Source organism: Cadophora gregata (genome assembly GCF_030347475.1).
Source record: "Cadophora gregata isolate MNR1 chromosome Unknown scaffold_1, whole genome shotgun sequence".
Taxonomy (NCBI): domain Eukaryota; kingdom Fungi; phylum Ascomycota; class Leotiomycetes; order Helotiales; family Ploettnerulaceae; genus Cadophora; species Cadophora gregata.
This window is the reverse complement of record NW_026695924.1, coordinates 573768-598755: the sequence shown is the minus strand read 5'-3', so window position 1 is coordinate 598755 and position 24988 is coordinate 573768. Positions and strand designations below refer to the sequence as shown.

The 24988-nt window shown below is 48.8% G+C and overlaps 9 protein-coding genes across 10 annotated transcripts; 4 read left to right on the top strand and 5 right to left on the bottom strand.

Annotated features, from left to right (window-relative positions):
* Positions 1-1146: 1146 nt before the first annotated feature.
* On the top strand, positions 1147-3126 carry ONS95_000177 (uncharacterized protein; the record flags this gene model as incomplete). Of its 2 annotated transcripts, XM_058493321.1 has the most annotated exons (3): positions 1147-1303; positions 1466-2695; positions 2749-3126. In XM_058493321.1, exons 2-3 carry the CDS (start codon positions 2435-2437, stop codon positions 3124-3126), a joined length of 639 nt encoding a protein of 212 aa, XP_058363521.1. In that variant the 5' UTR covers positions 1147-1303; positions 1466-2434. The 2 variants fall into 2 exon arrangements, with proteins under 2 accessions (XP_058363521.1, XP_058363522.1); XM_058493322.1 differs by having other exon boundaries at positions 1147-2695.
* Positions 3127-3868: 742 nt separating this feature from the next.
* On the top strand, positions 3869-5317 carry ONS95_000176 (uncharacterized protein). Its single transcript, XM_058493320.1, has 3 exons — positions 3869-4029; positions 4120-4601; positions 4698-5317. Exons 2-3 carry the CDS (start codon positions 4332-4334, stop codon positions 5058-5060), a joined length of 633 nt encoding a protein of 210 aa, XP_058363520.1. The 5' UTR covers positions 3869-4029; positions 4120-4331; the 3' UTR covers positions 5061-5317.
* A 220-nt stretch (positions 5318-5537) lies between these two features.
* Positions 5538-8450, bottom strand: ONS95_000175 (uncharacterized protein). Its single transcript, XM_058493319.1, has 3 exons — positions 7419-8450; positions 7282-7369; positions 5538-7232 (listed from the first exon to the last, which is right to left on the bottom strand). Exons 1-3 carry the CDS (start codon positions 7587-7589, stop codon positions 5689-5691), a joined length of 1803 nt encoding a protein of 600 aa, XP_058363519.1. The 5' UTR covers positions 7590-8450; the 3' UTR covers positions 5538-5688.
* A 1-nt stretch (position 8451) lies between these two features.
* ONS95_000174 (uncharacterized protein) lies at positions 8452-10608 on the bottom strand. Its single transcript, XM_058493318.1, has one exon. It carries the CDS (start codon positions 10171-10173, stop codon positions 8644-8646), a length of 1530 nt encoding a protein of 509 aa, XP_058363518.1. The 5' UTR covers positions 10174-10608; the 3' UTR covers positions 8452-8643.
* Positions 10609-12698: 2090 nt separating this feature from the next.
* ONS95_000173 (uncharacterized protein) lies at positions 12699-16645 on the bottom strand (the record flags this gene model as incomplete). Its single annotated transcript, XM_058493317.1, has 2 exons — positions 12699-15233; positions 15281-16645. The coding sequence occupies 2 exons, from the start codon at positions 16643-16645 to the stop codon at positions 12699-12701; spliced, it is 3900 nt and encodes a 1299-aa protein (XP_058363517.1).
* Positions 16646-16887: 242 nt separating this feature from the next.
* On the top strand, positions 16888-18446 carry ATG6_1 (autophagy protein 6; the record flags this gene model as incomplete). Its single annotated transcript, XM_058493316.1, has 2 exons — positions 16888-16972; positions 17047-18446. 2 exons carry the CDS (start codon positions 16888-16890, stop codon positions 18444-18446), a joined length of 1485 nt encoding a protein of 494 aa, XP_058363516.1.
* A 570-nt stretch (positions 18447-19016) lies between these two features.
* On the bottom strand, positions 19017-20357 carry CKA1 (Casein kinase II subunit alpha; the record flags this gene model as incomplete). The annotated part of the gene is made up of 6 exons (XM_058493315.1): positions 19017-19121; positions 19170-19589; positions 19638-19721; positions 19769-19879; positions 20000-20178; positions 20243-20357. 6 exons carry the CDS (start codon positions 20355-20357, stop codon positions 19017-19019), a joined length of 1014 nt encoding a protein of 337 aa, XP_058363515.1.
* Positions 20358-21114: 757 nt separating this feature from the next.
* ONS95_000170 (uncharacterized protein) lies at positions 21115-22083 on the top strand (the record flags this gene model as incomplete). The annotated part of the gene is made up of 1 exon (XM_058493314.1): positions 21115-22083. One exon carries the CDS (start codon positions 21115-21117, stop codon positions 22081-22083), a length of 969 nt encoding a protein of 322 aa, XP_058363514.1.
* A 280-nt stretch (positions 22084-22363) lies between these two features.
* Positions 22364-24923, bottom strand: ONS95_000169 (uncharacterized protein). The gene is made up of 2 exons (XM_058493313.1): positions 24612-24923; positions 22364-24556 (listed from the first exon to the last, which is right to left on the bottom strand). Exon 2 carries the CDS (start codon positions 24208-24210, stop codon positions 22501-22503), a length of 1710 nt encoding a protein of 569 aa, XP_058363513.1. The 5' UTR covers positions 24211-24556; positions 24612-24923; the 3' UTR covers positions 22364-22500.
* Positions 24924-24988: the final 65 nt, after the last annotated feature.

Here is a 24988-nt window from a genome sequence, read left to right as displayed (position 1 = left end):
TTTCTGTTTCGGAAGTCATTACACTGCAGACTGCCCGAAAAACTCGAGTAAAGGACCAGAAGAAGATCCGGATGGCAGCAAGAACCCTTAGGGTTTCCTGTCGTCGAATTTGCAGAGTCACTTGAGTTTGTAGCTGTAAACAGGACATTGTACCTGAGGAATCCCTCGAGCAGCTCAAGCTCATAAGCTCGAGGACTATTAGGCTGCCTGATAATTGTACCCTGAGCAAGGTGAAGAAGATAAGTATGAACAACATTATGACGCCAACAAGTAAATCTACCATGAGGCCGAGTACGTACAAGACCTATTGAAATAGATTGATACATGCCCAAGATCTTCCTTCGCATCAGGTCTATCTTATGTTGTGCGTTTTGTGGATCCCATTTTAAAAAATACTGTCACCGTGAAAGACCCTGATTGGACACGTCGGACCAGCGCGAGCCTGCGAGCGATGATTCGACTTGATTGGCTAGACCGTGGCGAAGCGAGGTCCCCTGGCCCCGGAGCTTGCGGAGGGCCGCCAGGGAAAAGACCTCGTGTAAGTGTCACGCAGGATGTCCGTAGCCAGTAGACCAAATACCACACGTATTTCTTTATAACAGTGGCCATAAGTGAGAAGTTCAATAATCAGTACCGCTTGCATCTGGCTACATAAAGACTTCAATACCTGTTTGGTTGAGATATCCATCATAGAACCATGTGTTTTTCTGGCTCGGAATGAGACTTATCTATAGGTAGGTTACTTAGGTAACGAACAACGGTGAACATTTGGAGTGCAATTACTCGTAAAGCTGCAAAGGTCAGCTTTTTTTTTTTTTTTTTTTTTTTTGATTCCATAGTCCATTTAGCTGCACTAAGCGCTATGCGGACGCACTATTTAGGTCTAGTTTACATCTGTGTCCCCGTCTGCAAAGGTCAGCGTATGCTAGTCAGTCCGCGCCAGTGTGGGACGGAGTCCCTGGTTGTCTTCGCAGCCTTAATTCCCCATCCACAGAGCGAGTACGGAGCTCGATGCCAAGAACAGCGGAGTCGTTCCTTCCCGGTCAGCGCCACGTGGCAGCGCTGCTGCCTGCGCTGACTAAGCTCTCATTTAGCGCCTTCTCCCATCTCCATCCCCACAATATTTCTTCAGATCTCCTCTCCCTCCCTCCCTTCAACATCAACAACCACAGTGATGATACCTCTCGTACAGCAATCAATTGCTTTTAGAGATAGAGTGAGCCTCTTCCTGAGAGCGGAATTAGTGCGACCTCGAGACCGCCACTGTTACCACAAGTTCAGTGGAGTGTGCAGTGGAAATCCGGTTAGTCTACCATGGAGAATACGATGACGCGATTGATCATCCAAAATCAGCTCCGTTCCCTCTGGAGTTCAGAGACATGGACGAGTTTGTGGCTGATTCTGGACCGTCAGGTGAGAGTTTGTACCTTCCCGTTATATTTGCCTCCACTCACCAGTCAAACAGGAGCGACGCGCACAGTGGATGACATGCCTTTCAAATATTCCCAATTTGGTCGACTGATTCCAGTGGTCATGACCTTCTGCGAGATGGCGATGTAGAGATGTCAGATGTCCAAGCCAATACCAAATCTTCTGTACCTCAAGGACCTGTCGAGTGGAATAAGCTTCCAACATTAGCCGCTTCAAGATATGCTACTCCTTCAAGCTCAAGCGACTAGGTAGTACTCATTATCATAGGCTCAGATCGGTAGTCTTCGGAGGGTTTGATGGCATTACCTAACCTTCGTCAGCAATCCCCCTAAAGCTCCACAGCCACTCAGAGTATGTGACGTTGAGCACTACAAGTCGCTCGATTTGGCGGACAAGTAAGGACTTCACCTCTCTCCCACCCCCTTCTTGACCGGCAACTAATCAAAAACGCGTCATAGGACGCGGAGAACCTGTTCTTCGGCCGTCTACGGTATTCCATCGAGAAGACTGGAACATCTGGTACAAGCACTACCGAGATGGTCAGTGAAACCTGGTTTGTGATGGTCGATCGCGCAATACGGAAACCCAGACCCATCACAAACAGACAAATCCTCCAGTCCTGGGTGGATATCTACACCAGCGAATATCAACGGTGACCTCGAGATACTCATGATCAATAACAAACAGCAGGCGAAGAGCGTGTCTGTAAGTATAAATCTGCTGATGACAAACACACAATCTGACGACTCTGCCTCCTAGTATATATCCTCAACATCATCTTCGACACTCGATGATGACTTCCTCCGCGCCATCTCCACCGCCTCCAAACGGCACCAGCACATGAGATCTACGCGTTTGTTACGAGCAACGAGTTCTACTTCAACAACCTATTGGCAATGACTGCTACTGGTAGATCATGTTTCAAGGGAACCATGTTCCATGTGTTCAGGGGAACTCTTAGGTGCACGGCTCATGGGGACTGTTGCTTTTCGCCGTTTGGCTCATGGGAGCCACTAATATGTTCATGGGAACTGGCTTTTCCTTTCGTAACAGTGCTACCAGCAAGGTATCGTTTTCCTCCCCAGCCTCTCCTGCCATGGTGCCAAGTTCAGACATGGGCGGAAAAGAAAAGTGCCGTCTGTGCGTGCCAAGAGCTGCCATCCAGTCACTGCCGACTCGAGGAGGAAATGAGATTTTCATGCAAAAGGCACGGGAGGATGCCATGCGAAAGTGGAAGCGAATTGAGCTCAAGGAGTCTATAGACGTAAGTGATATGAGCCTCCAATAGGCATGAAGTCTCGCTGACCAGTGTTTCAGAGCCTGCAAAAATTGGAAAAGCACAATTCCCAATATTTCACGGCCGAGATGTCTGTCGACCTTGCGAAGCAGTTAAAGCAATTGGAGAACCTTACAATTCTCATCAAGCGCTACGAAAATGAAAACTCTGTGAGCGATGATGACTACGATACCGCCTTACTTCTAGAGAAGGAGTTCGCAAAAGTTGACACAGAGAAGAAGCTGCTCAGCGACTCAAAGAATGCAGTTAAGCCGCTCTTAAGTGCCATGAAAAACAAGAGCTCTAAGGAGCAAGAGGAGGACGGTGAAGGCAAAGAAGAGGAGGATTGGGACATTGTGAAGAAGGACATGGGTCCTTCTGGTCAGCAGGGACAAGGCCCTACTGCTCAAACTCAATAAGCTACAACATGGGTTGTAGCCCAAGACTGGACATGGGTCCCGTCTTGATTCATAAAACTGCATGGGCGGTTCCCTCGTTCCTGTCACATGGGTGACTCTCATATGTTACATGGATAGCATGGTGGAAGATGCGCATGCTGTGTACCGAACAGCGAATAAAGGTCATCTTGTGAAAACTTTTCCTCCAAACATGCATGTGATACCTGACCTGTGACTAAGCTATTCAAATCAAGAGACATACAAATGAAGTTAGAGGCATGGTAAATTCGTCCAACTGTGATGGAAGTTGGAGATCTGGTGGTATGAAAGTAGTATTTCGTAAATCCAAAGCGGAAACTTGAGAATACAATGGGCAACTTTAGCGTATACGACGGACCGCGGTCGAAGCAAATCTTCAAGTCCATTTCCTATTTTCTATATAATTATCGCCAGCAAATGATTTTGACTCGCGAGGTTCCCGTAAGCCATATTTCAAGAAACTCTCAAGATTTCTCGATGTTCGATGCATCTGGTCCAACTCCATGGATCAACGCCATGTGCTAGCCATCTTTAGCCACCATGGCCTTTTCTACGCACTCAATTGTTCTATCTCTGAGTATTAATTATCTCCAGATAATTATCTAACTACAACTTCACCAGATACCGAGACTCAACGCGGACATCCGGAGCTCGTATTCAGCATGTTGACATTAGGCTAATTAAGCGAATGCTGGTAGTGAGATCCATATAAACCCTGGTTCTTGGGAAGGCTAATGTGACTTTCGAACAATGCATTATACATACAAAGAGCTTTTTGATGTCCTTCTTTCAATTTGTTAGCTCGACAAAGAAGTGCAAGGTAGCATGTCGCTCGCCAACAAAGGCCTGACTAATCCCTTGTGTCCCTGAGAGATTGAGACACTGGTGCGTGCTCTGTCTTCGGCACCCCTAAGTCCATTCAGATTTTGTCTGCAATTTTGATATCCTTTAAAAAACACTTCTGACTTCCCAAAGTTTATTGACACTGCATTATTGTCAAGGAATTCTTTGAAATGGAACAACCCTGCGTGCTGATACCATGCCGACGTACTGTTCTGTCAATCCTTTCTACCATTTGGCAACTACTTATAATAACTTCTATACTCCAGGAATGCTTCTGAGCATAGTCAACCATACGTCTGATTTTTCACGCAATAAATATACAGAATTGCAGAACCAATCCAATCATGTCAGCAACCAACACCCCCGAAGGGCAAAACGAACGCCTGGACACGACAGAGACATTAGCCAATGAAACTCCCAGCGGTTTCGCAATCTATCCATGCAACTACTGTGCCATGGTCTTGAATCGAATCACAACCCAGACACAGGTCCCTTCTCCGGGGACATCCAATCCAGATTGCCCTCTGTGCTCGGGAGCTCTCCCTAGGAATATCATCGTCAAGACCAGCGACTCGCCATCTCAACTCACCATTCCCACGAATGAACTCATCAAAGTCAGTAAGTACTTTTTTGACTCTCTGACAAAGGGATGGAAAGAAGCAGAGACTGGAGAGTACGTGTTGGCTGACACCCAGTTCTACGCACTACAGCTCTTTGAACATCTCGTAGAGTTTGACCGCTGGGATATGGATTTGGTCCTCGCGCTGCTCGATGATCCATGTATGTCAAAGGATGAGGAAAAATTTACGTTAATGGTAAAATGGGCTACGCTCGAGGCGGAAAGACCGAAATCGAGTTCGGCGCTCCAGATATGTTCATTGACCGACTTATCAACTGCTACTTGCTGGGCGAGTACCTTCAAGCACCTCTTTTCTGCAACATGGTCATGTATGAGATCATGGTGTGTTACCAAATGTTTTTCAAGAAAGAGGAAGCCATTCCATTATGGAACCTTCACCTCGCATTCAGCGGCATTCGTGATAGCGGTCTGTAACGCTTTGTCTCTGACCTGATGCTCAACAAGTTGTCTGAAAAAACGTTCAGGCTCGCTCTGGACCGTGGATATCTCGATGAGATCATGGCACTTCAATCAATCACTGCTTCAGCTTTCAGGGACGAAGTGGACCCCCGTTTCAAACCTCCATGGTTTCGTGCCGAATGTACCTATCACGACCATCCAGCGGGGATGTTCGAATCAGCCTGTGAGGACCCTTGCACGGCAGAAGGCTTATTGGCTTTGCACCAAATGAGGCTAAAATGGGATAAGACACTATAGAGTATCACTATATTAATAACTTGATTTGAACAGTCCTTGGATTCCCCTCGCGATACTTTTGTTTACATCTCGCTTATTTAGGTCCTCTCGCCCAAGCGCTTAGAGCCCAAGTTTCGGGCTGCTATGCAGGCAGGAAATAGCAGATAATACTAGCAATCTATTAAGTCAGGCACAAATCACAACAGTGAAATAAAGTTAATAGTTTAGTTGAGTCGAAACCCTACACGGGTAATAAATTCAGAGAGGAATACTATTCCAAGTCGTATACTCATCTCAAACATCTCGTAAGATATCCAGAACTCAGCGCTAACATAAAGTCATATCATCATCTGTCCAACCTCCCAGCTTTTTACCCAAAGCAATTCCTAAGTATGAGCGGGATATCTCCTCCCATCCACACCCCTCACAGGACTAACATACCTCCTCTCTCCCCTCTCCCTATCTCTATCTCTCTCCCTAAAACTCCTCCCCTCCGGAACAGCCGGCGGCAGCCTCCCATTGACGATAGCCTCCCTATCCCTCTCCCTCTCCCTCTCTCTATGCCTATGCCTCCCCTCCGGCCCACTACTCCTCCCCTCCTCCTCATAAGTCCCCTTCTGACTCCTCTCTCTCTCCCTGTCTCTATCTCTCTCCCTCTCCCTATCCCTCTCCCTCCTCTTAAACTCCCTCTCCCTCTCATCCCTAAACCGCCCCGCACTCCCCGCGCCCCCATCCTCCTCCATACTCCACCCACTAGTACTCCTCCACAACTCCTTAACCGCCTCACCGTCAAGGTCTTTCCAGCGAACATTCCCGCCACTGCCACCACTCCGACTACTACTCCTCGGCTTCGCCCTCTCGCGATCCCTCTCTCGATCCCGCTTCCCCAGTAAAAATGGCGCAGAGAGTTTACCCGTGATATCAATCGGAATACTCGGGAAACTCCTATGTTTCCTCGCCTCCTCCTCATCCTGTACCCGTTCACGCTCCCTCTCCCTCGCGCGTCGCTGATCCACAGGCTCACCAGCCATCGAATATCGCACCGCAACAGGCGGCTGAGGAGCCGGTCCATGTCCCTGTTCTTCCCCATGTCGTTCATGCGCATAACTCCTCCGCCGCCTCCTCCTCTCAGCAATAGGTGTAGCGGGACTGCCATCCTCACTACTACTCGCGTCTTCACTCATACTCCCCCGTCTCGCATGTCGAGGATGGCTATGCCGCCTCGTATGATCCTCTCTCTCCATCGGTGGCGGAACCGGTGAAGTCACAGGACTCGGGATAATGTTCTCGGGGAAACTGGCTCTGCGTCCTCTCGCCGCACGAGCTGCTGAGTCTTCTGGCGCAAGGAACTGTCTTGCCCGATGTGATGGCGAGCGGGATAGGCCTGGCCGTACAGGAACAGGCACGCTGCCTCGTATGCCTGTACTAGAGACGTGGTGATATGCTACCGGTCGACCGCCAGGACCACGCATCGATTTCGGCTCGAAGTAATTGGGGTCGACTCGCGGTCGTGGTGGTCGCACATGTGCGTACCCCGCTTGGACTTTTGGTCTAGGTGGGAGATGTGGGCGGATTTCGTCTTCGGACGGGGAGGCTCGCTGTCGTAATTCTTGTGCGCATTGTTCGTGCCATCTTGCTATGTCGGCGTCAGGGACGAGTGGGAAGGCTTCTTTCGGTAGAGGGAGGGGGAATGGGTTCCCTGTGAGGGGGTTGAAGATGGGGAAGAGGCGGATGGCGTTTTGGATGAAGGGGACATGTTCTTCTGGCCCAAGCAGGATTTCGATGCTCTGCCAGCGAACGAAGCCTTTGGGTGTCAGTGCTGGTATGCTAGGAGGTTTGAAGTCGTCTGGTGTTGGTTGAAGGGTATGTTGGCAGCCTATGGAGGCATAGATCCAGGATATAGAGGGGTGAGGCACATCGACGAAGAGGGCTGTGACATGTCAGTTGTAGCCTTGCAGATGCATGACGAAGATACAAACAGTCATAATTTCCTCCTACAGCCTTGTAGAAGCTGGCCAACTTATCTGGTGTCAGAGCCTTCTCATCTGTATTTCCCATCGACTCGCTCTATGCGCCATCAGCCTCGTCCTGCCCTTGTCAACCCCACTATACTCACAATATATGTCGCTATTCCACGAAGCAGCGCCTCCAGCACCTTCGTCGGCTTCTTGTCTGCTTTAAATAGGTATCCATAATATGCTGCTGCATCTTCCGCCGCCGAGGTCGAAGTGGAAGGCTGTGGAGGCGGGGCTTCTGGTTGGGGTGGAGCCTGGGTCTGCGAAGACATGATCAGGAGCGTGCATCAGCGTCGCGCGCGTTTGATCGGGTTCGTCGAAGAAGGATAAGGATATTCTCATCGTTGTAGTTTGGGATGATGACTTGCTTTTGTCGCGAAAGCCTGGTTCATGTCCTGACGCCTTGGGCAATCCAGTAAGAATCTGTGCTAGGTTGAGCTGACCTGCCTGGTGGTTCGTCGCATTCTCGTGGAGAATAAGCGGAATCATCCGGATGGAGGGAGCGGTGAGGAAGATAAAAGAAATCTAAGGCGTTTCCAGAACAAAGCTGGGACGATTTTGTCTTGGCCATATTACTTGGAAGTTCCATGTTTACCTCTTGATTTTACTTTCTGATTCGGCTTTTGTATATTTGAGAGACACTTGAATCAGAGAGTTCCTGGGAAAGGGGATTGTGGATACCTGGGGACTTTTTCCCCTAGGGACGGGCCGCCGACGGAAAAGCCAAGACATGAGTGGGTCTGGTCTGCCATGGGATCTACTTCGAGAGAGACGTGAACCATATTTATTGGGATTCATAACAGAATCGGGTGCTTGGAAATTATTTCTTTGCTTACGATGTACGAATTCTGGTCCGAGGTTTTCAATTCTCCCTAGACCGCCTTCCTCTCGTTTCCATGTTAACGGGAGCAGGTTTGATCGGGTGGCTTTCGACGCGTTAATGTACCGCAAGCTCTTTCACATATCTTCAAATTGTACTCCAATCTTGTCACTTGACGTTTGCTTCTGTTGCTTGATTGCTTAAAATGTTGCTACTGAAGTCTTCGTTGACAACAAAGTAGGATGCATTAAGGCAGGAAGCTTCTCTTTAGAAGATCAAGACCAAGGAAAGCAGACGAAGAATTAACAGAAAGTTTCGTGTATTATATATCTATATGGGTATCGTATGTACTCCTTATCAACCCAAAACCATACATCCAATTTCGCTCATCCAGAGCCGCCGACCAAATCCCGTTCCAAATCCCATCAAACCCAATCCAATTTCCCCAACGCCATGCAAACAAAACCGCTATCAAAAAAGAAACCATTTCCATTATATATCTCCATTCATCCTCTCCCAGGATCCACAACTCGTCTCGGCGCAAAATCCTCGTAGCTAGGAGGTAACTCCATTGTCGCAGACCCCAAAACACTCCTTCCAATCAACTCCTCACGAGGAACTTCCAGTACTCTCGGTCTGAGATACTCCTCTGCCTCTTGTGCCGCCAACTCAATCGCCGCCTCCTCATCCGTCAGAGAAGCTCTGCGGTCATTGTTCGCATCAGCTGCGATCTGTACAGGCACATGCAAGTTCACTGTCGAAGCAGGGACACCTGTGCCGGGTGTGTGAATGGTAAGCGAAAACCCGATGATGTATGCTCGTGATGTGATGCACGAGTGGAATGTTGGGATCCAGCGTTTGGATGCGGGTAGTGTGATGGGTACGACGATGCTGGCTGTGTAATATATGCTGCTTTTCTCGGATGGGGACTGTGCGCAGTCGGAATGGTCGTCGGAGGAAGATGTGGATGATGATGATCCTCGTCTATATGCGGGTGATGCGCATTGTTGGGTCCAAGCTACCGATTCGACGCAGCGGGAGCTCAGAGATACGGAAGTATCGTAGATGCCTCTCGTGGTCTCGAAGTGGATCTGCTGGCTGAAGTGTGCTGGGAAATCGACCGCTGGTCTGGTTGAGAAGAATGTCGTGGACTTGATCTTGGTTGTCAAACCACCTAATCTTGGCGGTTGAGATGAAGCGTCATGAGGATCGAAGCGAAGGTTGATAGTTGCCATTGTTGTTGGTAGTACTGTCGTTTTGGAAGCGGGAGCCGGAATGACGAGCGCACCAGGCTGCTCAGCCGATACCGTGATCTTTCCCAACTTCCCAGAAAACATGCCCTTCTTTAACGACTTCGTCTTGCTCAGCGTGTAGTCCTTATCTGCGAGTCTGATGTTCAGAGGTGGTGCTTCTGCTACAGCTGGAACGATATGGATCCTTCTCAAGCCATCCACCAGGACCATATCCTTGTTATCTCGCTCTCTGTTTCTGACAACCTTGACTCTGACAGCATAATCAACAATGGCCATATCCGGAGACAAATCATCCTTCAGTGGCAGAGCTCGGTCGCCCATGCTTGGAAGAAGTTGAATGTGTGCTTGTTGCACATGGTCCCCAACTGTCGCATGCGAGCACGCTCTTGGAAGCAATTGATCGGGAACGACAAAGTTGAAAGGAAAAATGTATGTTCTTCCCGCCTCCGCAACTCGTGGTTGTGGGTAATCGGATTCTCTGATTGGCATAGTAAGCTTGAGAAAGTTGTGTCTGGCTGTAGTGCGGGATTTGGTGGTGTGGGGAGATAAGTTCTCGATAGCTGTTCTTGCTGTCCCCTCGAATGTGATATGAATCTCATCGAATCGAGCTTCTTGAGGAGCTGTAATGTTGACTTTCCCAGAAATAGCATCGAATGTCGTATATGTCTTTCCTTCCTTGTGATTATCGAGAACAATATCCACATCTGGACGCCCATTTTGAGCCATCCTTTGGAAAACTGAGGCAACAGTGCCCGTGGTCGAATAGATAGAAGCCGCAGACATTTTGAATCAAGTGTTACAGGAAACACACGTCCCTCGAGAGGGGAGAAGACAAAGATAAGTAATTCGTCGACAAGCAAGTGTATGGTGGTAATTGGATCTAGTGCAAGCCTCGATGCGGGGAAGCTGTTACACGAGACTCAAGTCCAAGAAGAAGCAAGGCTCTTGGATGAATGCAGCGTGATGAAACTTGACTTTGTTCTCGATTTTCATAAAACCTAAACAAAGAAGGGGATCGCTTACCTTTATATCTCATGACTACAATGCTAGGATTGAGCATGTTGTCTTAAGAGGAATGGTGGGACTGAGTCACTTCAAATTATTTTCCCATACTACACGATGATGAAGCAAGGCATGCCGACGACGGGCCACGAAGCATGAAAGGGTGTGCACGTTCCAACGCGCCTTGTGGTGTGCATGGGATAGCTCAAGTACAAGCATGGCGCCAGCGACAAACCTGGATTGGATCACCCCAATCCATGCCAAGTGCTTTAATCCACTTGGAAGGCGTCACTATGATTGGCCGCCCTTGGCAATCTATTCAATATCAGGTCAGCATGCTTCAGCCTTCTCCGTCACTGTTGTTGGCTATGGAAGCAGTCGTCCGCCTTTTGCATTTCTAAGCAGTCGCTTGTGAGAGTCGGCGTTCCAGCTTCCCCTGAACGCTCTCGTTTAACTCCGCTTAGATCAAAACACTCGTATGTTCTGGGAATCCTAACATCACAGTCCAGGTATCTAAGTAGAAGAATCACAAGATTCTCGTCACAAGATTCTCGAAACTTTCCAGAATTTCCACAGCTTCTAGAATCCGATGCAGACCACCATCACAGAAATTATCCTCACTACGTAATGACCCCAACAATAACTCAAACAGTCAATTCTCGCCTTTCATCCAACTCCGAAGCGAACGCCGAGACCCACGCCCCATAAATCTTCACCCCCATGGAAAAATTCTAACCCGACGCCATCGTTTTTCTGTGTCAACACCGACAATACTTAACGTACACGGTCTGCCCTCGTGAATTACTGCTGTTAGGGGAAAGCAGAACATCAAAATAATCTCGCCAACGCTGCAGTGCTGGCACCATATGAAAACTCTGCCTCACTTACTTTAGCTATGGGTGGAGTATGTGGTAATGAGGCCGAAGAGTACGAGGAACGTGCTAGGTACGTGCTGGAGGGGTTGGATGTTGGCATTTCAAGTGGAATCTGTTAGATGATGGGTGAGTTAGTATCGAGACCAGAGGGATGAGCTCCTGAACTCCGTGCATGTGCTGGAAGGGTGATCGGCTGTCACACCGCGTTTTCCTTCAGGCTTCAGGCTGTCTGATGTGAGCTGACGCCTTGCACTCGACAAGTGGTTGTGGATTTGGCGAGCTGGGGCGTCGCGTCCACGCCGGAATTCAGCATCCGGAAACCCCACGGGAAGTGCCTGAAGTCTATCGCAGTCAAAAATCTCGCTTAGGTAAGCTTTCACGTTTGTTGATGAGCTCCCGAAAAGAAGCGACCAATGATTTGACTTCGTCTCCATATGAGGGAGTTTCAAAAATAGAGCTTACAACAGGTGATCTCATCAGATGCCATAGTCTGGGCTATTCGATATGCCTCATACAAATTGCGTGAAACCATTTCACTATTTTCACCACTCTGCTGATCCTCCCGATCTCGGAACTCCGTTACATACAGTAGTATCACTCGGCCGGTCAGGAGTCATACCAAACTCCCAGTCTACACGGAAATTATTGACCCTTTCTTACATCCGTACTTCCAGATGGGAATTGCTGTTGGAGAGAGTCGATTTATCTACTGCAGTGATGTGGAGAAGAGGGATTGTGGGGTTTTGTGGCTTGATCTTTTGACTCAGTCGATGATTCGATGCCGGCTAACTGTTTCGGTACTTAATGAGCATGTGCTGATCTTTTGGATTACAGAGCATGAAAATTCAAAAGGGCAATGGTCCTTTTCTTGAGTCAGGCAATTGACCATTCTTCAACAGACGGTCCTGATTCCTCGGACCAAAAGCTCTCAATTAACGATCAGCGTTCACAGATGTTATCCTCAGAGCTGACAACATCTGCTTAGTATATTGTGTACAGCATTCGAGACTTCCACTGGTATCTGGCTCGTTACTTCGTTCCTTTCGATATCATTCATCCGTCAGAGTCCAAATTGCTGACAATAGCAGCTAGCTTTAGTGTTTGCAATACGCAATACTGAAATGATCGATCAGAAGACATGGACATAAGTACAAGATGGCAATCAAAACTTTGGTTTGCAGGAAGACAACAGCGAGTAGGAAAATGTCAGTCGGCAACGTGAAGTCTAATTGTACAAACCCAGATTTGGACATTCAAATAATCACAAAGTATGGTCTGGTAAAAAGTTTCAAATGTGGTCCCCTGACTATTCATGAGCGAGAATGTCACCACATGCAAGACGAAGGCCAAAGTCAGCATCAGCATGCAAGCAATCATAAACCATAAATTCATGACCGGGTATCATAACCATCCATCCAGTCCATCCTTGTCCTATACCACCTTTTCCGACTCCTTTGCGTCGCACCGAAAGCAAAAAGATCTCCCACATTCGAATCCATCAATGCCACATCTACGCATAGTCCCACCAGGTGTCTTGACCAGCACAGAAACCTGCTCTGCTTTCAAAGAGTCTCTATTCCACCGACTCTTTGTTGGTGTCATGGTCCCGAAATCAACTGGGCGGGCTGTTTGTCCCCTTGGACGTTGCTTCGGCCTGTGACTGGGCGACTCAGTCTCGCCCTCTTCTTCTGAATCACCTATCTCCTTCATTCTCTCTGCATTGGCTCGTGCATTGCGTGCTGGGGTCAGGTCCAATAGAGGTGTGCTTGTGGCATGATGCATTGTTTCTGGCCCTCGAGAGGATCTCAATTGTGACGATGAGGATTCTGCCACGTTCTTAGCTTTTGCTGGTCGACCTTTACGCTTCGGCATGATTGGCCGATGCACAGGAAGTGAAGGTTCATAAGTCTCAGTCTTGATGGCAGGCTGTGGTATCATGGCATTCGGCGCAGATCGCTCGCCCAGCACACTCAACTCATCAAGCTCGTTGTCGCGCATCGCATCTAGCTTCCTCTTCCTCGCCGCTGGCACAGAGAGCAAGACTGGTGAATCCACCATCTCTTCATGTTTTATCCCTATCTGTGGTACAGGTAAGGGCTTGGATCGTGGCCGCGAGGAGAGGAGTATAAATTCATCCACGCCTAGACTCAGCTCGTCAATATCCTCAGAGCGAACACGCTTTTGGGTCTTTGCGGCTGGTGTTGCCACAGATTTCGTGGCAGATTTTGGTCGATTGGCAGATGGGCCGACCTCAGGAGCTATTCTTGAACTTCTAAGTTTGCTACCATTAGGATCTGCTGGTCTGGCGTCTGCTTTCAAAGCGCCAAGTCTGCTGTTCACAGGTGCTTCAACAGCAGCTCTAGGCATGGGCATTGAAGTGATAGGTATGCTAACAGATACAGCCACAAGCGGCGCCTTTGCACGCTGCTTAGATATTTGCTTAGGAGTTGATATTTGCTGGCCAGGCATAGTTGTCGGCCGCACCTCCGGCTCATCATCCGAGAACTCATAAGTAGGATCAATGATGTTCCGAGTAGGCTGCTTGGGATTAGTCGAGGCGAGTTGTGGTACTACAGAAAAAGGTACCTCATGAAGACTCTTTGGCACTGGATGACCTGACGCGTGTTGCTTTGAGGCCTGAGGACCCGATTCAATGGTTGCATGAGCCGTATCATGTGGCTCTAGAATCTGCTCCTCGGCAGAATCAGTTTGTCCAAGAACTGGCGAGACTTCTGTGGATGTCTGAGGGGTCGGAGGGATTTGCACACCAGCAAAACCTCCCGATGAAGGTTCGCCACTCAATGGCATCCGTGATGACTCTCCCGATTGCCTCTGTGGCTCTCTTGCCATCCTGGGCTGACTACTAGCGATTTGAGAAGAATCGAATTGAGAATCCGAGATCGTCCTATCGTGAGAATTACTCAATCCTCTGACAGCCATGGAAGTCGACGTCGCAGAAGGATGATTTACTTTCAAGGATGAGACGCTAGTCATGGGCGTGAAAGCTGACGCGCCAGCCATACCTCGAGGAGTCAACGTCCGATCAGGATCAAAACCAGATGGCTGACTGCTAGACAAGTTCCGAGCATGTCCCGTTCGAAGCGACATGAAATCGGAGTCTCTATGTTGACTTGTAGGTCTTTCCGAAGGGTCACTCGTCGCAGGTCTTGCAATTGTTACTTGCTGCTCGAGCAGAGCAGAATCAACACGTCCCCGTAATCGCTGCAGAGCAGAAACGCTCTTGTGTGTACGTCTCACGTGCTTGACCAAGTCCAACTGCATGAAAAAGCCCTCGACTCCTTTCTTTGGGCAATCTATTTCTCCACATGGGAAAGGTGTCGTATGATGGTCTTTGAACAGATGTAAACACATTTCCGAGAGTTGTTCATGCTCACGGCGCTGAAGTCTATATAGAGTCGACGACCGAAGCCTGCAGTCTGCGTGTGGACATGGCGCACCAGGAATAAGACAATCATCTTCTTCGGGAGTTCCTTGCACTGCCAAAGACGATCTGATAGGCAAATCATCATAAGATCGACGAATCTCTGTTGGTGGGGTATTTTCTTGGGATTCATTGGGCGTGTCCAGATCCGAGTCTTCCAATATTTGATGCTCCTGCCGCCTGAACGAGGAATAATGTGGTACATTGTTTGCTCGCCGTGCATCCTCCATGATTCCAGCGTGTAGAATGGGGTCGACTGACTCAATAGAATCCACTGCCTGGTTCCAGCTGAGGATCGCAGGGTCGGTCTGAGCTGGTTTTCGAATTCGAGCGGGTCTCTCACGAGTCGCTTGTTCCACAACATATTGAGGCTCTGCACGTTTGATGGCCGGAGCATGGTACGCCAGGTTCTCAACAGATGCTTCTGAATTTGAGAGATCTGACTCCTCAACTTGGTTCGACGACAGATAGGTAAACTTGCGTGTATAGCGTTGACTCCAGGACGATGCTGAATGTTGCGGATGCTACAACTTGTTACTGATGAACTTGATAAGCTTTTATGAAGACCTACCTCGGCCGCAAACTCCCTCCATCGACCTTGACTTAACGCAAGCCCATGTCTCCGTAATTTTGACACCCATCTTAACAATATATCATCCTCCTCCGCAGTAAAAGCAACTCGCCTCCTCTTGGGAGACGAAAAATCATTATATTCAGTTGTATTATGAGTTGATCGATAACCGAACGGGTATAAGATGGACTTTGAACCATAATTTGAAGCTCTACTTTGACCCTTAAACAGCGCAGAATTATCAGCACCATCCAATCTCCGGGGCCCACGATTTCGTATTGGCGCCCATATAGACTTGGAAGCATCTGGGGAGAGAGACCGCTCCTCTTCTGGTAATATTACAACTGGCTTCTGGATGGGTCGCCTGATGGGAGCAGCTGATGGAAGCTCTGGAACTCGCCATGCAGGCTCAACACGTCTCGGGGCAGCTGATGGAAGCGCGGGTGTTCTCCAAACAGATTCAATATTCCTGGATGCAGGTCTTCTCGGCTCAGGGGCTCGCCAAGAGGATTCAACATGACGTTCCTCTGCCACATGCTGCTGAGAAACATATTCCACTATTTGAGGGCCAAGTTGTGGTCCAAATTGAGCCAAAATTTCCGCTCGAGATGGCAACGATTTGGCTTGAATCGGCCGAGGTAATGGAGCAGGTCGAGACAAAGGTTCCTGCCGCCGTGCTCTCTCGGGGGCAACTGTCGAATTTGGCAAACCCAATTCTGGTGAACCTTGCTGAAACCGGTTGGCTATTGCAAATCCACGCAGTATCATATCATCCTCAGCCATATCATCCTCTAACAGATCTTCGTCACTCATAATTTCGTCCTCTTCCTCCTCTTCCTCCTCGTCATCCACAATTTCAGTTGCGTCAAAGGAGCTGCTGGGAAGTTCGTCCGGCTCTTGCGTATATTCTCTCAGCACCTGCATCGCACCACTTGTGTCGCCAGCATCCTGCTCGTCCAGCATCTGTACTAAGTGCCCATTATTGACCACAATTTCGCCCGTCTCGAGATCAATTTCGTCCCCGACGCCGTCAAAGTCCCTTTCATATTTTTCAAAAATGGATTCGAATGTTGATTTCAACTTATAATCAAGTCGCGCCCTCTTCTGTTCCAATTCCTCCTCTGGATCGTATCCTGGCTCCTGTTCCTCCTCCTCGTCATAGTCCTCCTCATCTTCTAAAATGTCCTCTCCAAGCTCATCATAATAGGCATGTTGATCGTCAAAGCTCTGCGGGAACGAGCGGTCCATTGGCGCATAAAATCGCTGTCGCTTTGGAAAGGGCTCCATATTGATAGTGAAATTCGCATGTCTGATCATCGGTCTGGGATAGGGGGATGGGTCATCTGTGGAATAGATGTCGTGCATTTAACTTATCGCGTAAAGTCGCGTCGCGATGCATGGGGGATAATAGTGGGAAACTTAGCGCGGGGCTGGAGAATCCCTGTTCCATCAGAAAGCTTGGCCTTGTCGCCTCGTGAGCTCCAGACAATCCAACAACACCATCCAGGCTTTCTTGCACAGGACCATGGACCACAACATTCTATGATGTCCGATGATACTTGGACAGCACTCTATTCTGCCACCAGCATTCTTGCACAGTCCGCAGAATGTATTGTCAAAAATGCCGGACTCCACTGAAGCTAGACAGCTCTTTGGATGACCTGAACCCGGCAGCATTTGACTTATTAGTCGGTACATTATCCTCTACTTGATAATTGACACTTCTCCCGATCTGTTATCTTCACCCAACCTTCTGACAGTTACAGGCGCATCCTCGCAACAGCTCAAGAACATCCCATCTTCCCGTCCAGCCTATCCTCAAGAACGCAAGCAACTCTACGATCGAGTCTCTCGAAATGCCAACTCCGCAACCTTCAAAAGGACTGTCACGTCCCCCCGGCGAAGCGATACAGCTTCAGGCGATAGCATGAGATCGGGACTTGGTAATCCAGCGATGTCCTTCGTCATGCTCACCGAATCACAAGTAGTGCCACCAGCTGTCGTCAAGTCTCCCGAAGATACAAATCCCAAGCATCAGAGGCAAGAGGAAAGTCTAGGCATGGACGGCGCACAGGATGAAGGAAAAGCTATGTCACAAGATATGGAGAGGGCGTCCAGGCTATTCGAAATCCTCTCAGCAAGGTCAGATATCGACCACCCAGTCTGTACGGAATGTACCGACCTTCTAGTCGCAGGACTACAACGAAGACTGGAAGCAGCTACAAAAGAACGAGATGCTTACGTCGGCTTCCTGAAACAAGTCAACGCATCAGTCCCCACGGAAGAAGAAGTCAAGGAATCACAAGCCGCTCTTTCAAAAGCCCGGAAAGAAGAGGAAGAAGCCATAACTGAGCTCAAGAAGTTAGAAGCAGAGAAAGCAGCAGTGGACGAAGAAATCGCCTCATTAGAAGAAGAAGCTCGAGCACTAGACATCGAAGAAGAGAAGTTCTGGAGCTCCCGTAACGCCTTCGCCATAAAGCTCGCCGAATATCAAAACATAAGAGATAGCGTAAATCTCCAATACGACCACGACACACAACTCCTAGAAAAGCTGCAACGGACAAACGTCTACAACGACACATTTTGCATCTCGCACGACGGCAAATTCGGAACCATCAACGGCCTACGCTTAGGTCGTCTTTCCAACGTCCCAGTCGACTGGCCAGAAATCAACGCAGCATGGGGTCACACCGTTCTTCTCCTTCAGACTGTAGCCGAGAGACTAGGCTACCGCTTCCAGAACTACGAGCTCCAACCCATGGGCTCAACATCCCGCATAATCCGGCATGAAACCTTCGCTCCAACCAGCTCACGCACCCGCCCTCCCAAAAAGCATATCCTAGAGCTCTACTCGTCAGGCGACATGCCTCTCGGTCTGACATTCATGCACCGTCGCTTCGATATAGCGATGGTAGCGTTCCTGGAATGCATGCGCCAGCTGGGGGCATTTGTGCAGGCGGAATCAGCTAGGGAGAGTGAGAGTGGGAGAGGTCTGGCGTTGCCGTATAAGATTGAGGGTGATAAGATAGGGGATGTGAGTATTAAGCTGGGCATTGCGCAAGATGATGCGTGGAGTCGGGCGTGCAAATTTACTTTGACTTGCTGTAAATTCTTGCTGGCGCATGCGAGCAATGTTAATGCTGCTGCTGGAGCGAGACGTAATTAGGAAGGCAGGATCTGATGAAAAGGCGTTAGTATTTGGGATGGCATAGGAGCATTTATGGCGTTCGGGGGGAGGATCTTTGATATCGAAACTGTAGAATATGATTGTCTTCAGAGCAAGAGAAATTTCTGCCTCGCTCTGTGGCACCTTTCCGTGGGTGCTTCATCTCACATTTTCCCCAAAACAGTCGTGAACATAAGAGCTCGGATCATTTTCATTATTCTCGACCAATATCTACATCTCCATTAATCCCATGGTCTCATTTTCGTCACGTCCCCAACCATCCATCCCCAACCCACCATCAAAGCGGAGTATAAGTGCCAATCATGCCTTCACCAGCGCCTAAAATGCTAGCATGCAGTCCAGACCACGCACACAAGCACGCAGTCAATCAAAACGCCCTGTCCATCCCAGTCATTCGCGTCCATCAGATCTCCCCATCCATCAATCAGTCAGTCATAGTAGAAATGAAAGCGCCCAATATCACGCTGCCGAGCGAAAGAATTTTTTTAACGACCAAGCAGCTATGCAGCTGATGTCGAGAAATTTGGTATTTTTAGTTCTGCTCGGTATTCAAGAGGCAGAGGCAGTTCCAGGGGTGATACGAGCACGTTGCTCGGCTTCTCTGACTGGGGCGAAGAATGCATGAGCCATTGCTTCCTTAGCGGTCAATCGTTCCTACGTAATGTCAGTAAAGGGTCCAAAATTCAGACCGAGATAACATACTTGATGGTCATATCTCAACAGCTTGTCCAAGAAATCGATAGCCTCATTGGTAACAAATCTCGAATTTTCGGAGTTGACAAAACTGTGCCAGTTCTTCTTTGGAAATCGACCGAGGATATCATCGTATTGAGCATCCAACTCAATCTCGTACTTATCAAGGTAGTCAAAAAGGTCCTCTGTACCAAGAACCTTGGCAATCTTGACGAGTTGATCTGAGTTGCTGTTTCCATGGAAGAAAGGCTCCTTGCGGAAGATCATGGAGGCAAACATAGCTCCCAATGACCACATGTCGAGAGAGTAATCATACTCTTGGAAGTCGACAAGTAGTTCTGGACCTTTGAAATATCTTGAAGCCACTCGGACGTTGTACTCGGTTCCTTGGTGGTAGAATTCTGCAAGACCCCAATCGATCAATCGTAACTATCAACTGTCAGTCGAAGCCTGAAGTTAGAGAACGGACAAACCAACCTTTCTCTTTTCGTGATCAATCATGACATTGTGAGGCTTGACATCGCGGTGCATAATTCCCTTGCTATGACAAAAGTCAAGTGCCTTGGACAAATTAGCGCCAAGCCCTCAAAACACAATCCCACACATACCTTCAAAAGTTCAAAGATGTAGTATCTAACATCGTAGTCGACGAATTTCGGGTAGAGCGATCTGAAGTCGGTATTGTTGACATATTCGAAGATCAGGGACGGCGTTTTGCTCTGCATTAAATATGAGTTGTCGTTCTCATCATCTGACCAAAGGAATCCATCGAGAGCCGATTTGCCAATCCCAGCTTTGGGGGCAAATCGAGGTTCATATTGAGGAGAGGATTGAGTTACTTGTTGGTCCCTAACGACATCCAGCAAGCCGATAATATTCGGGCCTCCTGAGAGGTTCTGCAAGATCTTGATTTCTCTCTTTATCTTCTTCTTCTTGACCGGCTTCAGCACTTTGATAACACACTCTTGATAGTTGATGACATTGATACCCTGGAAGACCTCCGAGTACTTCCCACGTCCTGCGCATAATTGTTAGCGTCTGCCTGCATGTGAAAGTCTCGCCATGGGCAGAGTCTGGCCTACCAATCTTTCGCACAACTTCATAGTTCTCCAGAACTCCCCAGGTAATATTGACACTATCGTAATCCCAGTAAGATCGGGGCATCTGCTGATTGACATCTGCATAGACGCGCGCCATTGCAGCGGGCCTGCCAGGCAGGGCACTGCGCAAAACAAGAGGAGGTGAAGGTCGCGAGGGGTCGCAGAAGAATGGGGTGGACCGTAGGTTACTCGGGGCCAGGTGATGTGATGCTCGTGAGAAGACTCGTGCGATGCGATGATGTTCGAATCTCCCGAGGCGGTATTGCGACTTTGGAGAAGTCTGGACTTTGAACTGGACTCTCAGTGTTGACTTGAGATGGTGCGCGGCTGACAGAAAGCGGGAAATGGGACTGCCCCGCGCTAGTCTGAAAGTGGGAAGGCGAGATCCAGACATTGAGGTGCAGCTAAATTATGTCCTGAGATGTGATGAATTGTTCCCAGCTTCAAAACGCGTCATATTTCAAGAAACTCACCGAACGCCCTTCAAATTCCTGGACCAGCTGGAGGATAATAAAAAGTCGTTATAATACTGAGTAGGAAATCCCCAAGTGTGCTAGCAAGAACGAGATTTACCACGGCGCATTGAGCAACAAACCTTGTCAAGCAGTTTATAAAAATCAGCTTACAGGCAGCCAACATAAGCTTTTTCGTACCGGATTCGAGGGAAGGTGCGCGATCATCTGGGAAGAAAGTTCAAGGTTGTATTGCCTTGAAGGGCCGTGGACAAAGTGTCAAAGGAACTAAAAGCTCGGACTTGGAGAGCCAGAAAGTCGATCGAAGTACTCAAACCTGGGTTCCCACCTTGGACAATTGGCAGGCCATGATACACATATAATCGGCTTTCATTCACCAAAATGCTTTACGACCTCAATGTTCCCTGGTCGCCAAACCAGAACCCCCAAGAACTCCAACGAACCATCTCCTTCCTCTCCGAACTAGGCTACAACACCCTCGCCCTGAACCACATCCACTCAGGTCCCCTCCCGTCACAAATAACCAACCCAATACCCTCACCACAACCCTTCACCCTCCCACCAAAAACAACCCTCCTCAGACGCTGTACCTTAACACTCATCGACCCAGCTCAAAACTACCGTCTCCCAGTCCTAGCCAGCACCTACGACATCCTCGCCCTGCGCCCTACAAACGAGAAAGCCTACCTCGCAGCATGTATATCACTCAGCGAGCACTCCCTCATCTCGCTCGACCTCACACAACGATTCCCGTTCCACTGGAAACCTAAACCTCTCATGACGGCCATAAACCGCGGGATCAGGATTGAGATCTGCTATGGGCAAGCAACAGGCGAGGAGAGCAACGCGCGGAGGAACTTCATAAGTAACACGATGGCTATTGTGCGTGCTACGAAGGGCAGGGGCTTGGTGATTAGCAGTGAAGCGAAGAGTGTGCTGGGGATCAGAGCCCCGGCCGATGTCTTGAATCTGCTGGGGGTTTGGGGATTAGCGAAGGATAGAGGACTGGAGAGTATGGGTGTTAATCCGCGGGGAGTGGTGATCAATGAGGGATTGAAGAGGAGTAGTTTTAGAGGTGTGATTGATGTGATTGATGGTGGCGAAAGCGAGGTTGTGAAACCGAAGCCGAAAGAGACCGGGTTAGGGAAGAAGGGAAAGAGGAAACAGGAGGAGACGAGTGCTGTTACACCAACCGTCAGCAAACGAGCAGCGAAGAGAGCCAAATTGCTACTGCAATCGAAAGAGGCGTCTTCAGGAAGTGAGGCTCAAGGAGAAGCAAGCTCGCAAGCTGCCTCCACTGAACCAGAGTCCAGAACACCCAGTATATTACCAATACAAGCGAAAAGCTAATTGCATAAACGTCTCCTATTTCCTCAGCCTTGTGTTTGCTATGATATGCTTGTGGGTGCAGGTTTTATTTCCAACGAATAAATATCTGTCTCCTGGACAGAAATCCTTTCTTCCCTTCTAACTTACTAATCCCAAAGGTATAAGGATATGCTTTCCCTGTTTCCTGAATGGATTTAAATTAAGACCATAGAAAGATATCCATAAATGAAGAAAGTCGCTTGTATCAAATTATGATATGCGGCACTGAGTACTTACTATTCAGTATTCATATTCTGTTTCATAAGTGGTAAGTAAAAGCATCTATTTATAAGCTTGTTGTTCAATTGTAAATACAATACTATTCAAGTAAAATAGTAATGCTAACTAACCTATTATCTATGGAGGGAAACTAAACTATGATCCGCTCTACTAGTATTATCAAGATTGTGCAAAGAAAGGAACCCTCTTGTAACGCGTGGACGTTACTCCGATATCAACCACAAACATGGCCTGACCCATGAAAATCTCTCTACCAATACTTACGATAGCGGACTCTCTTTCCGTGTTGGTTCGATCATTGGGATTCAAATCCTGGCGCGCATAAGTGTGCTCATGCGTTTCTTTAATGTAAGTGTCCAGTGTATCGAACACGCTCCCATCCTCTGGTTTGATGGGAGGCTTGACAACAATGCCGCACGAGCAACTATAGGCATCGCCGTCCGTTCCTCCCGGCAAGATACTTGATCTGACAATGACTGCAAATTCAGGCTGTACATCTGTGCTTCCTTTTGGACCGAGTTTGAACAGTAATACTGCTGTTCTGTCCGACCCTTCCGGCGCCCGGATGATTTTCTGGGATTCGTGCCAATACTGGGCGGGATGAACCTCATGCAGAGTGTACTCCTGGTATGGCTGCTGGTCTGGCATGGTCCTGATGAGGAAGTGATTTCTCCGATCGAAATCACGAGTGGTGGGGAGCAATACTTCCTGTCTGATATAAATGGTTCTGACCTGGGCGAGAGCCACGTGTTGCGGTACAACAATCACCGGGTTCAGATGAGACACATCCCTCGCAAACTGGTCTCCGTTGGGCGATGCTACCGGCTGGATATAGATACCTAGGGGTCCCAGGAAGTTGTCCTCGAAATGACATGCAAGTATACCAGTGTACTCTTTACACCCCTCATACTGTATCACGGGAAGCTCCATGCGCAAGCCCTGGTTAGTCATCGAATATGGCATGCTGACGTCCCAATTCCGGTACGGAATGACCTTTCCAGAATTCGCAAACGCAGCAGGTGAGCGGGCTAGGAATCCTCGTAGAGTGGAAGGACCAGTATTGGTGAGGGGATCATCGCCGCTGGGGAAGTCCCGTTCGAATTCCTCCATGGTCAGACCCCACGCAAATAGGGACTGGTCGTCGGAGCTTTTCATGATTTCCTCCTGAAGTCTGACGAATGCTCTTTCTCCTTCCCCGTAGAGTAGCGGCAGGTTGACGCCAAAGATGCCGACGAGACAATACGCAATGTCTTCAGTCCTAGTCGTGACCCTTTTTGAGGCCCAGGACATCCGCTTGGCAATGCTGATTTCTCGCATCTCGCGGCCTGTCAACGTAGCCTCATCAATGCCAGTGACGGAAGAGAGAATCGAGTTCAAATCTGCTTTCGTCCCAAAATGCGTCCAATCTTTGGCGTAGAATTCCACCTTTTCAGGTGCTATCAACTCCTGAAGCGTCCAGCCTCTCATGAACCACCTGCTCTTGTCGAAATTCGTTCCTTCAAGGTCCTCGAGAACCTTGTGCGAAGCTGTGGGGTGGGCGTGTGGCTGGACATCTGAAAGGTATGCGTAGCAGATTTTAGCATTCTTATACCACTGATACATCGAGTTGATAGCCTCTGACAATTCGGCGCTGCTAGTCTTGTCGATGCAGCACGTGTCACTCCAGACAAAGTCGTATCCGTCTCGAGTAGCTTGCTCACAACAGTTCTTGATCTTGCTATATCCGGCTTTCTTCTGAGCATCTGAGCCTTGCATGTCTTGATATGTTACTTCCTCCTGCTCCCAAGTATGGGAGAGGATCGCATACGATGGAGTGGCATTCTCGAAAAATTCCTGTAATTCAAGCGTTCGCGAATGAAGAAGGCGCATCGTGACGCGGCTGTCGCGATAGCTTCTTGTCTATCAAACTTCCAGGACTGGCCCCGGTGGACGGGTGGGAATCTTGTCGACCAGAGCTGAAGGGCGGCGAAGATCTCATGATGATAAGGAATTGTCGTTGAGTATGCTGACCACAGCCTCGCCACAATCCCACGTCGCCAAAATTTAGCGGATGCCAGGCTCAGAGCAACAACCACTCCTAACACCACTACATCTACTTACCCCCGAGAATCTGGTTGGACATTTCGAATTTATGTTGCTCATAAATTTGAACACTTACCCCGCCAAGGTCATAGAATCAGGAGACAAAGGAAATGGGCCTCTTGGCCACAGCAACCTAGGTAGATTTCTCATTCGTTACAACTTCTACTGAGAAACAAGGTGTTGCTTACCGTCACAATGCAAGCTAGTTTGTCCCCATAATGCGCGGTTCCAGCTTGCATTATTTCTGTGGTGCGACGCCAGAAGCGCAAGTTGCTCCGCCTAGGTATGCAAGATGTTGAATTGGGTCACATCCATTAGCCCCTCGGGTCATCTATCACGAAATCATGTGACAGCGGGATGTGATCTTTGAGTCACATCGCGATTCTCCTCTCCACAACGCGGGGAAGAGTCAACAAGTGAACTCCGTAGTCGGCCTTGAAGCATTTTTATGTGCCTCGAAGACTTCTTATACCCGTACTTTCTATTTTCAATCGCAGGTACAGCTACCATTCACTTGGTCGTTCTCACTACCCCGCCTCAGCCTCGCTACCCCACCAAGTGCTCC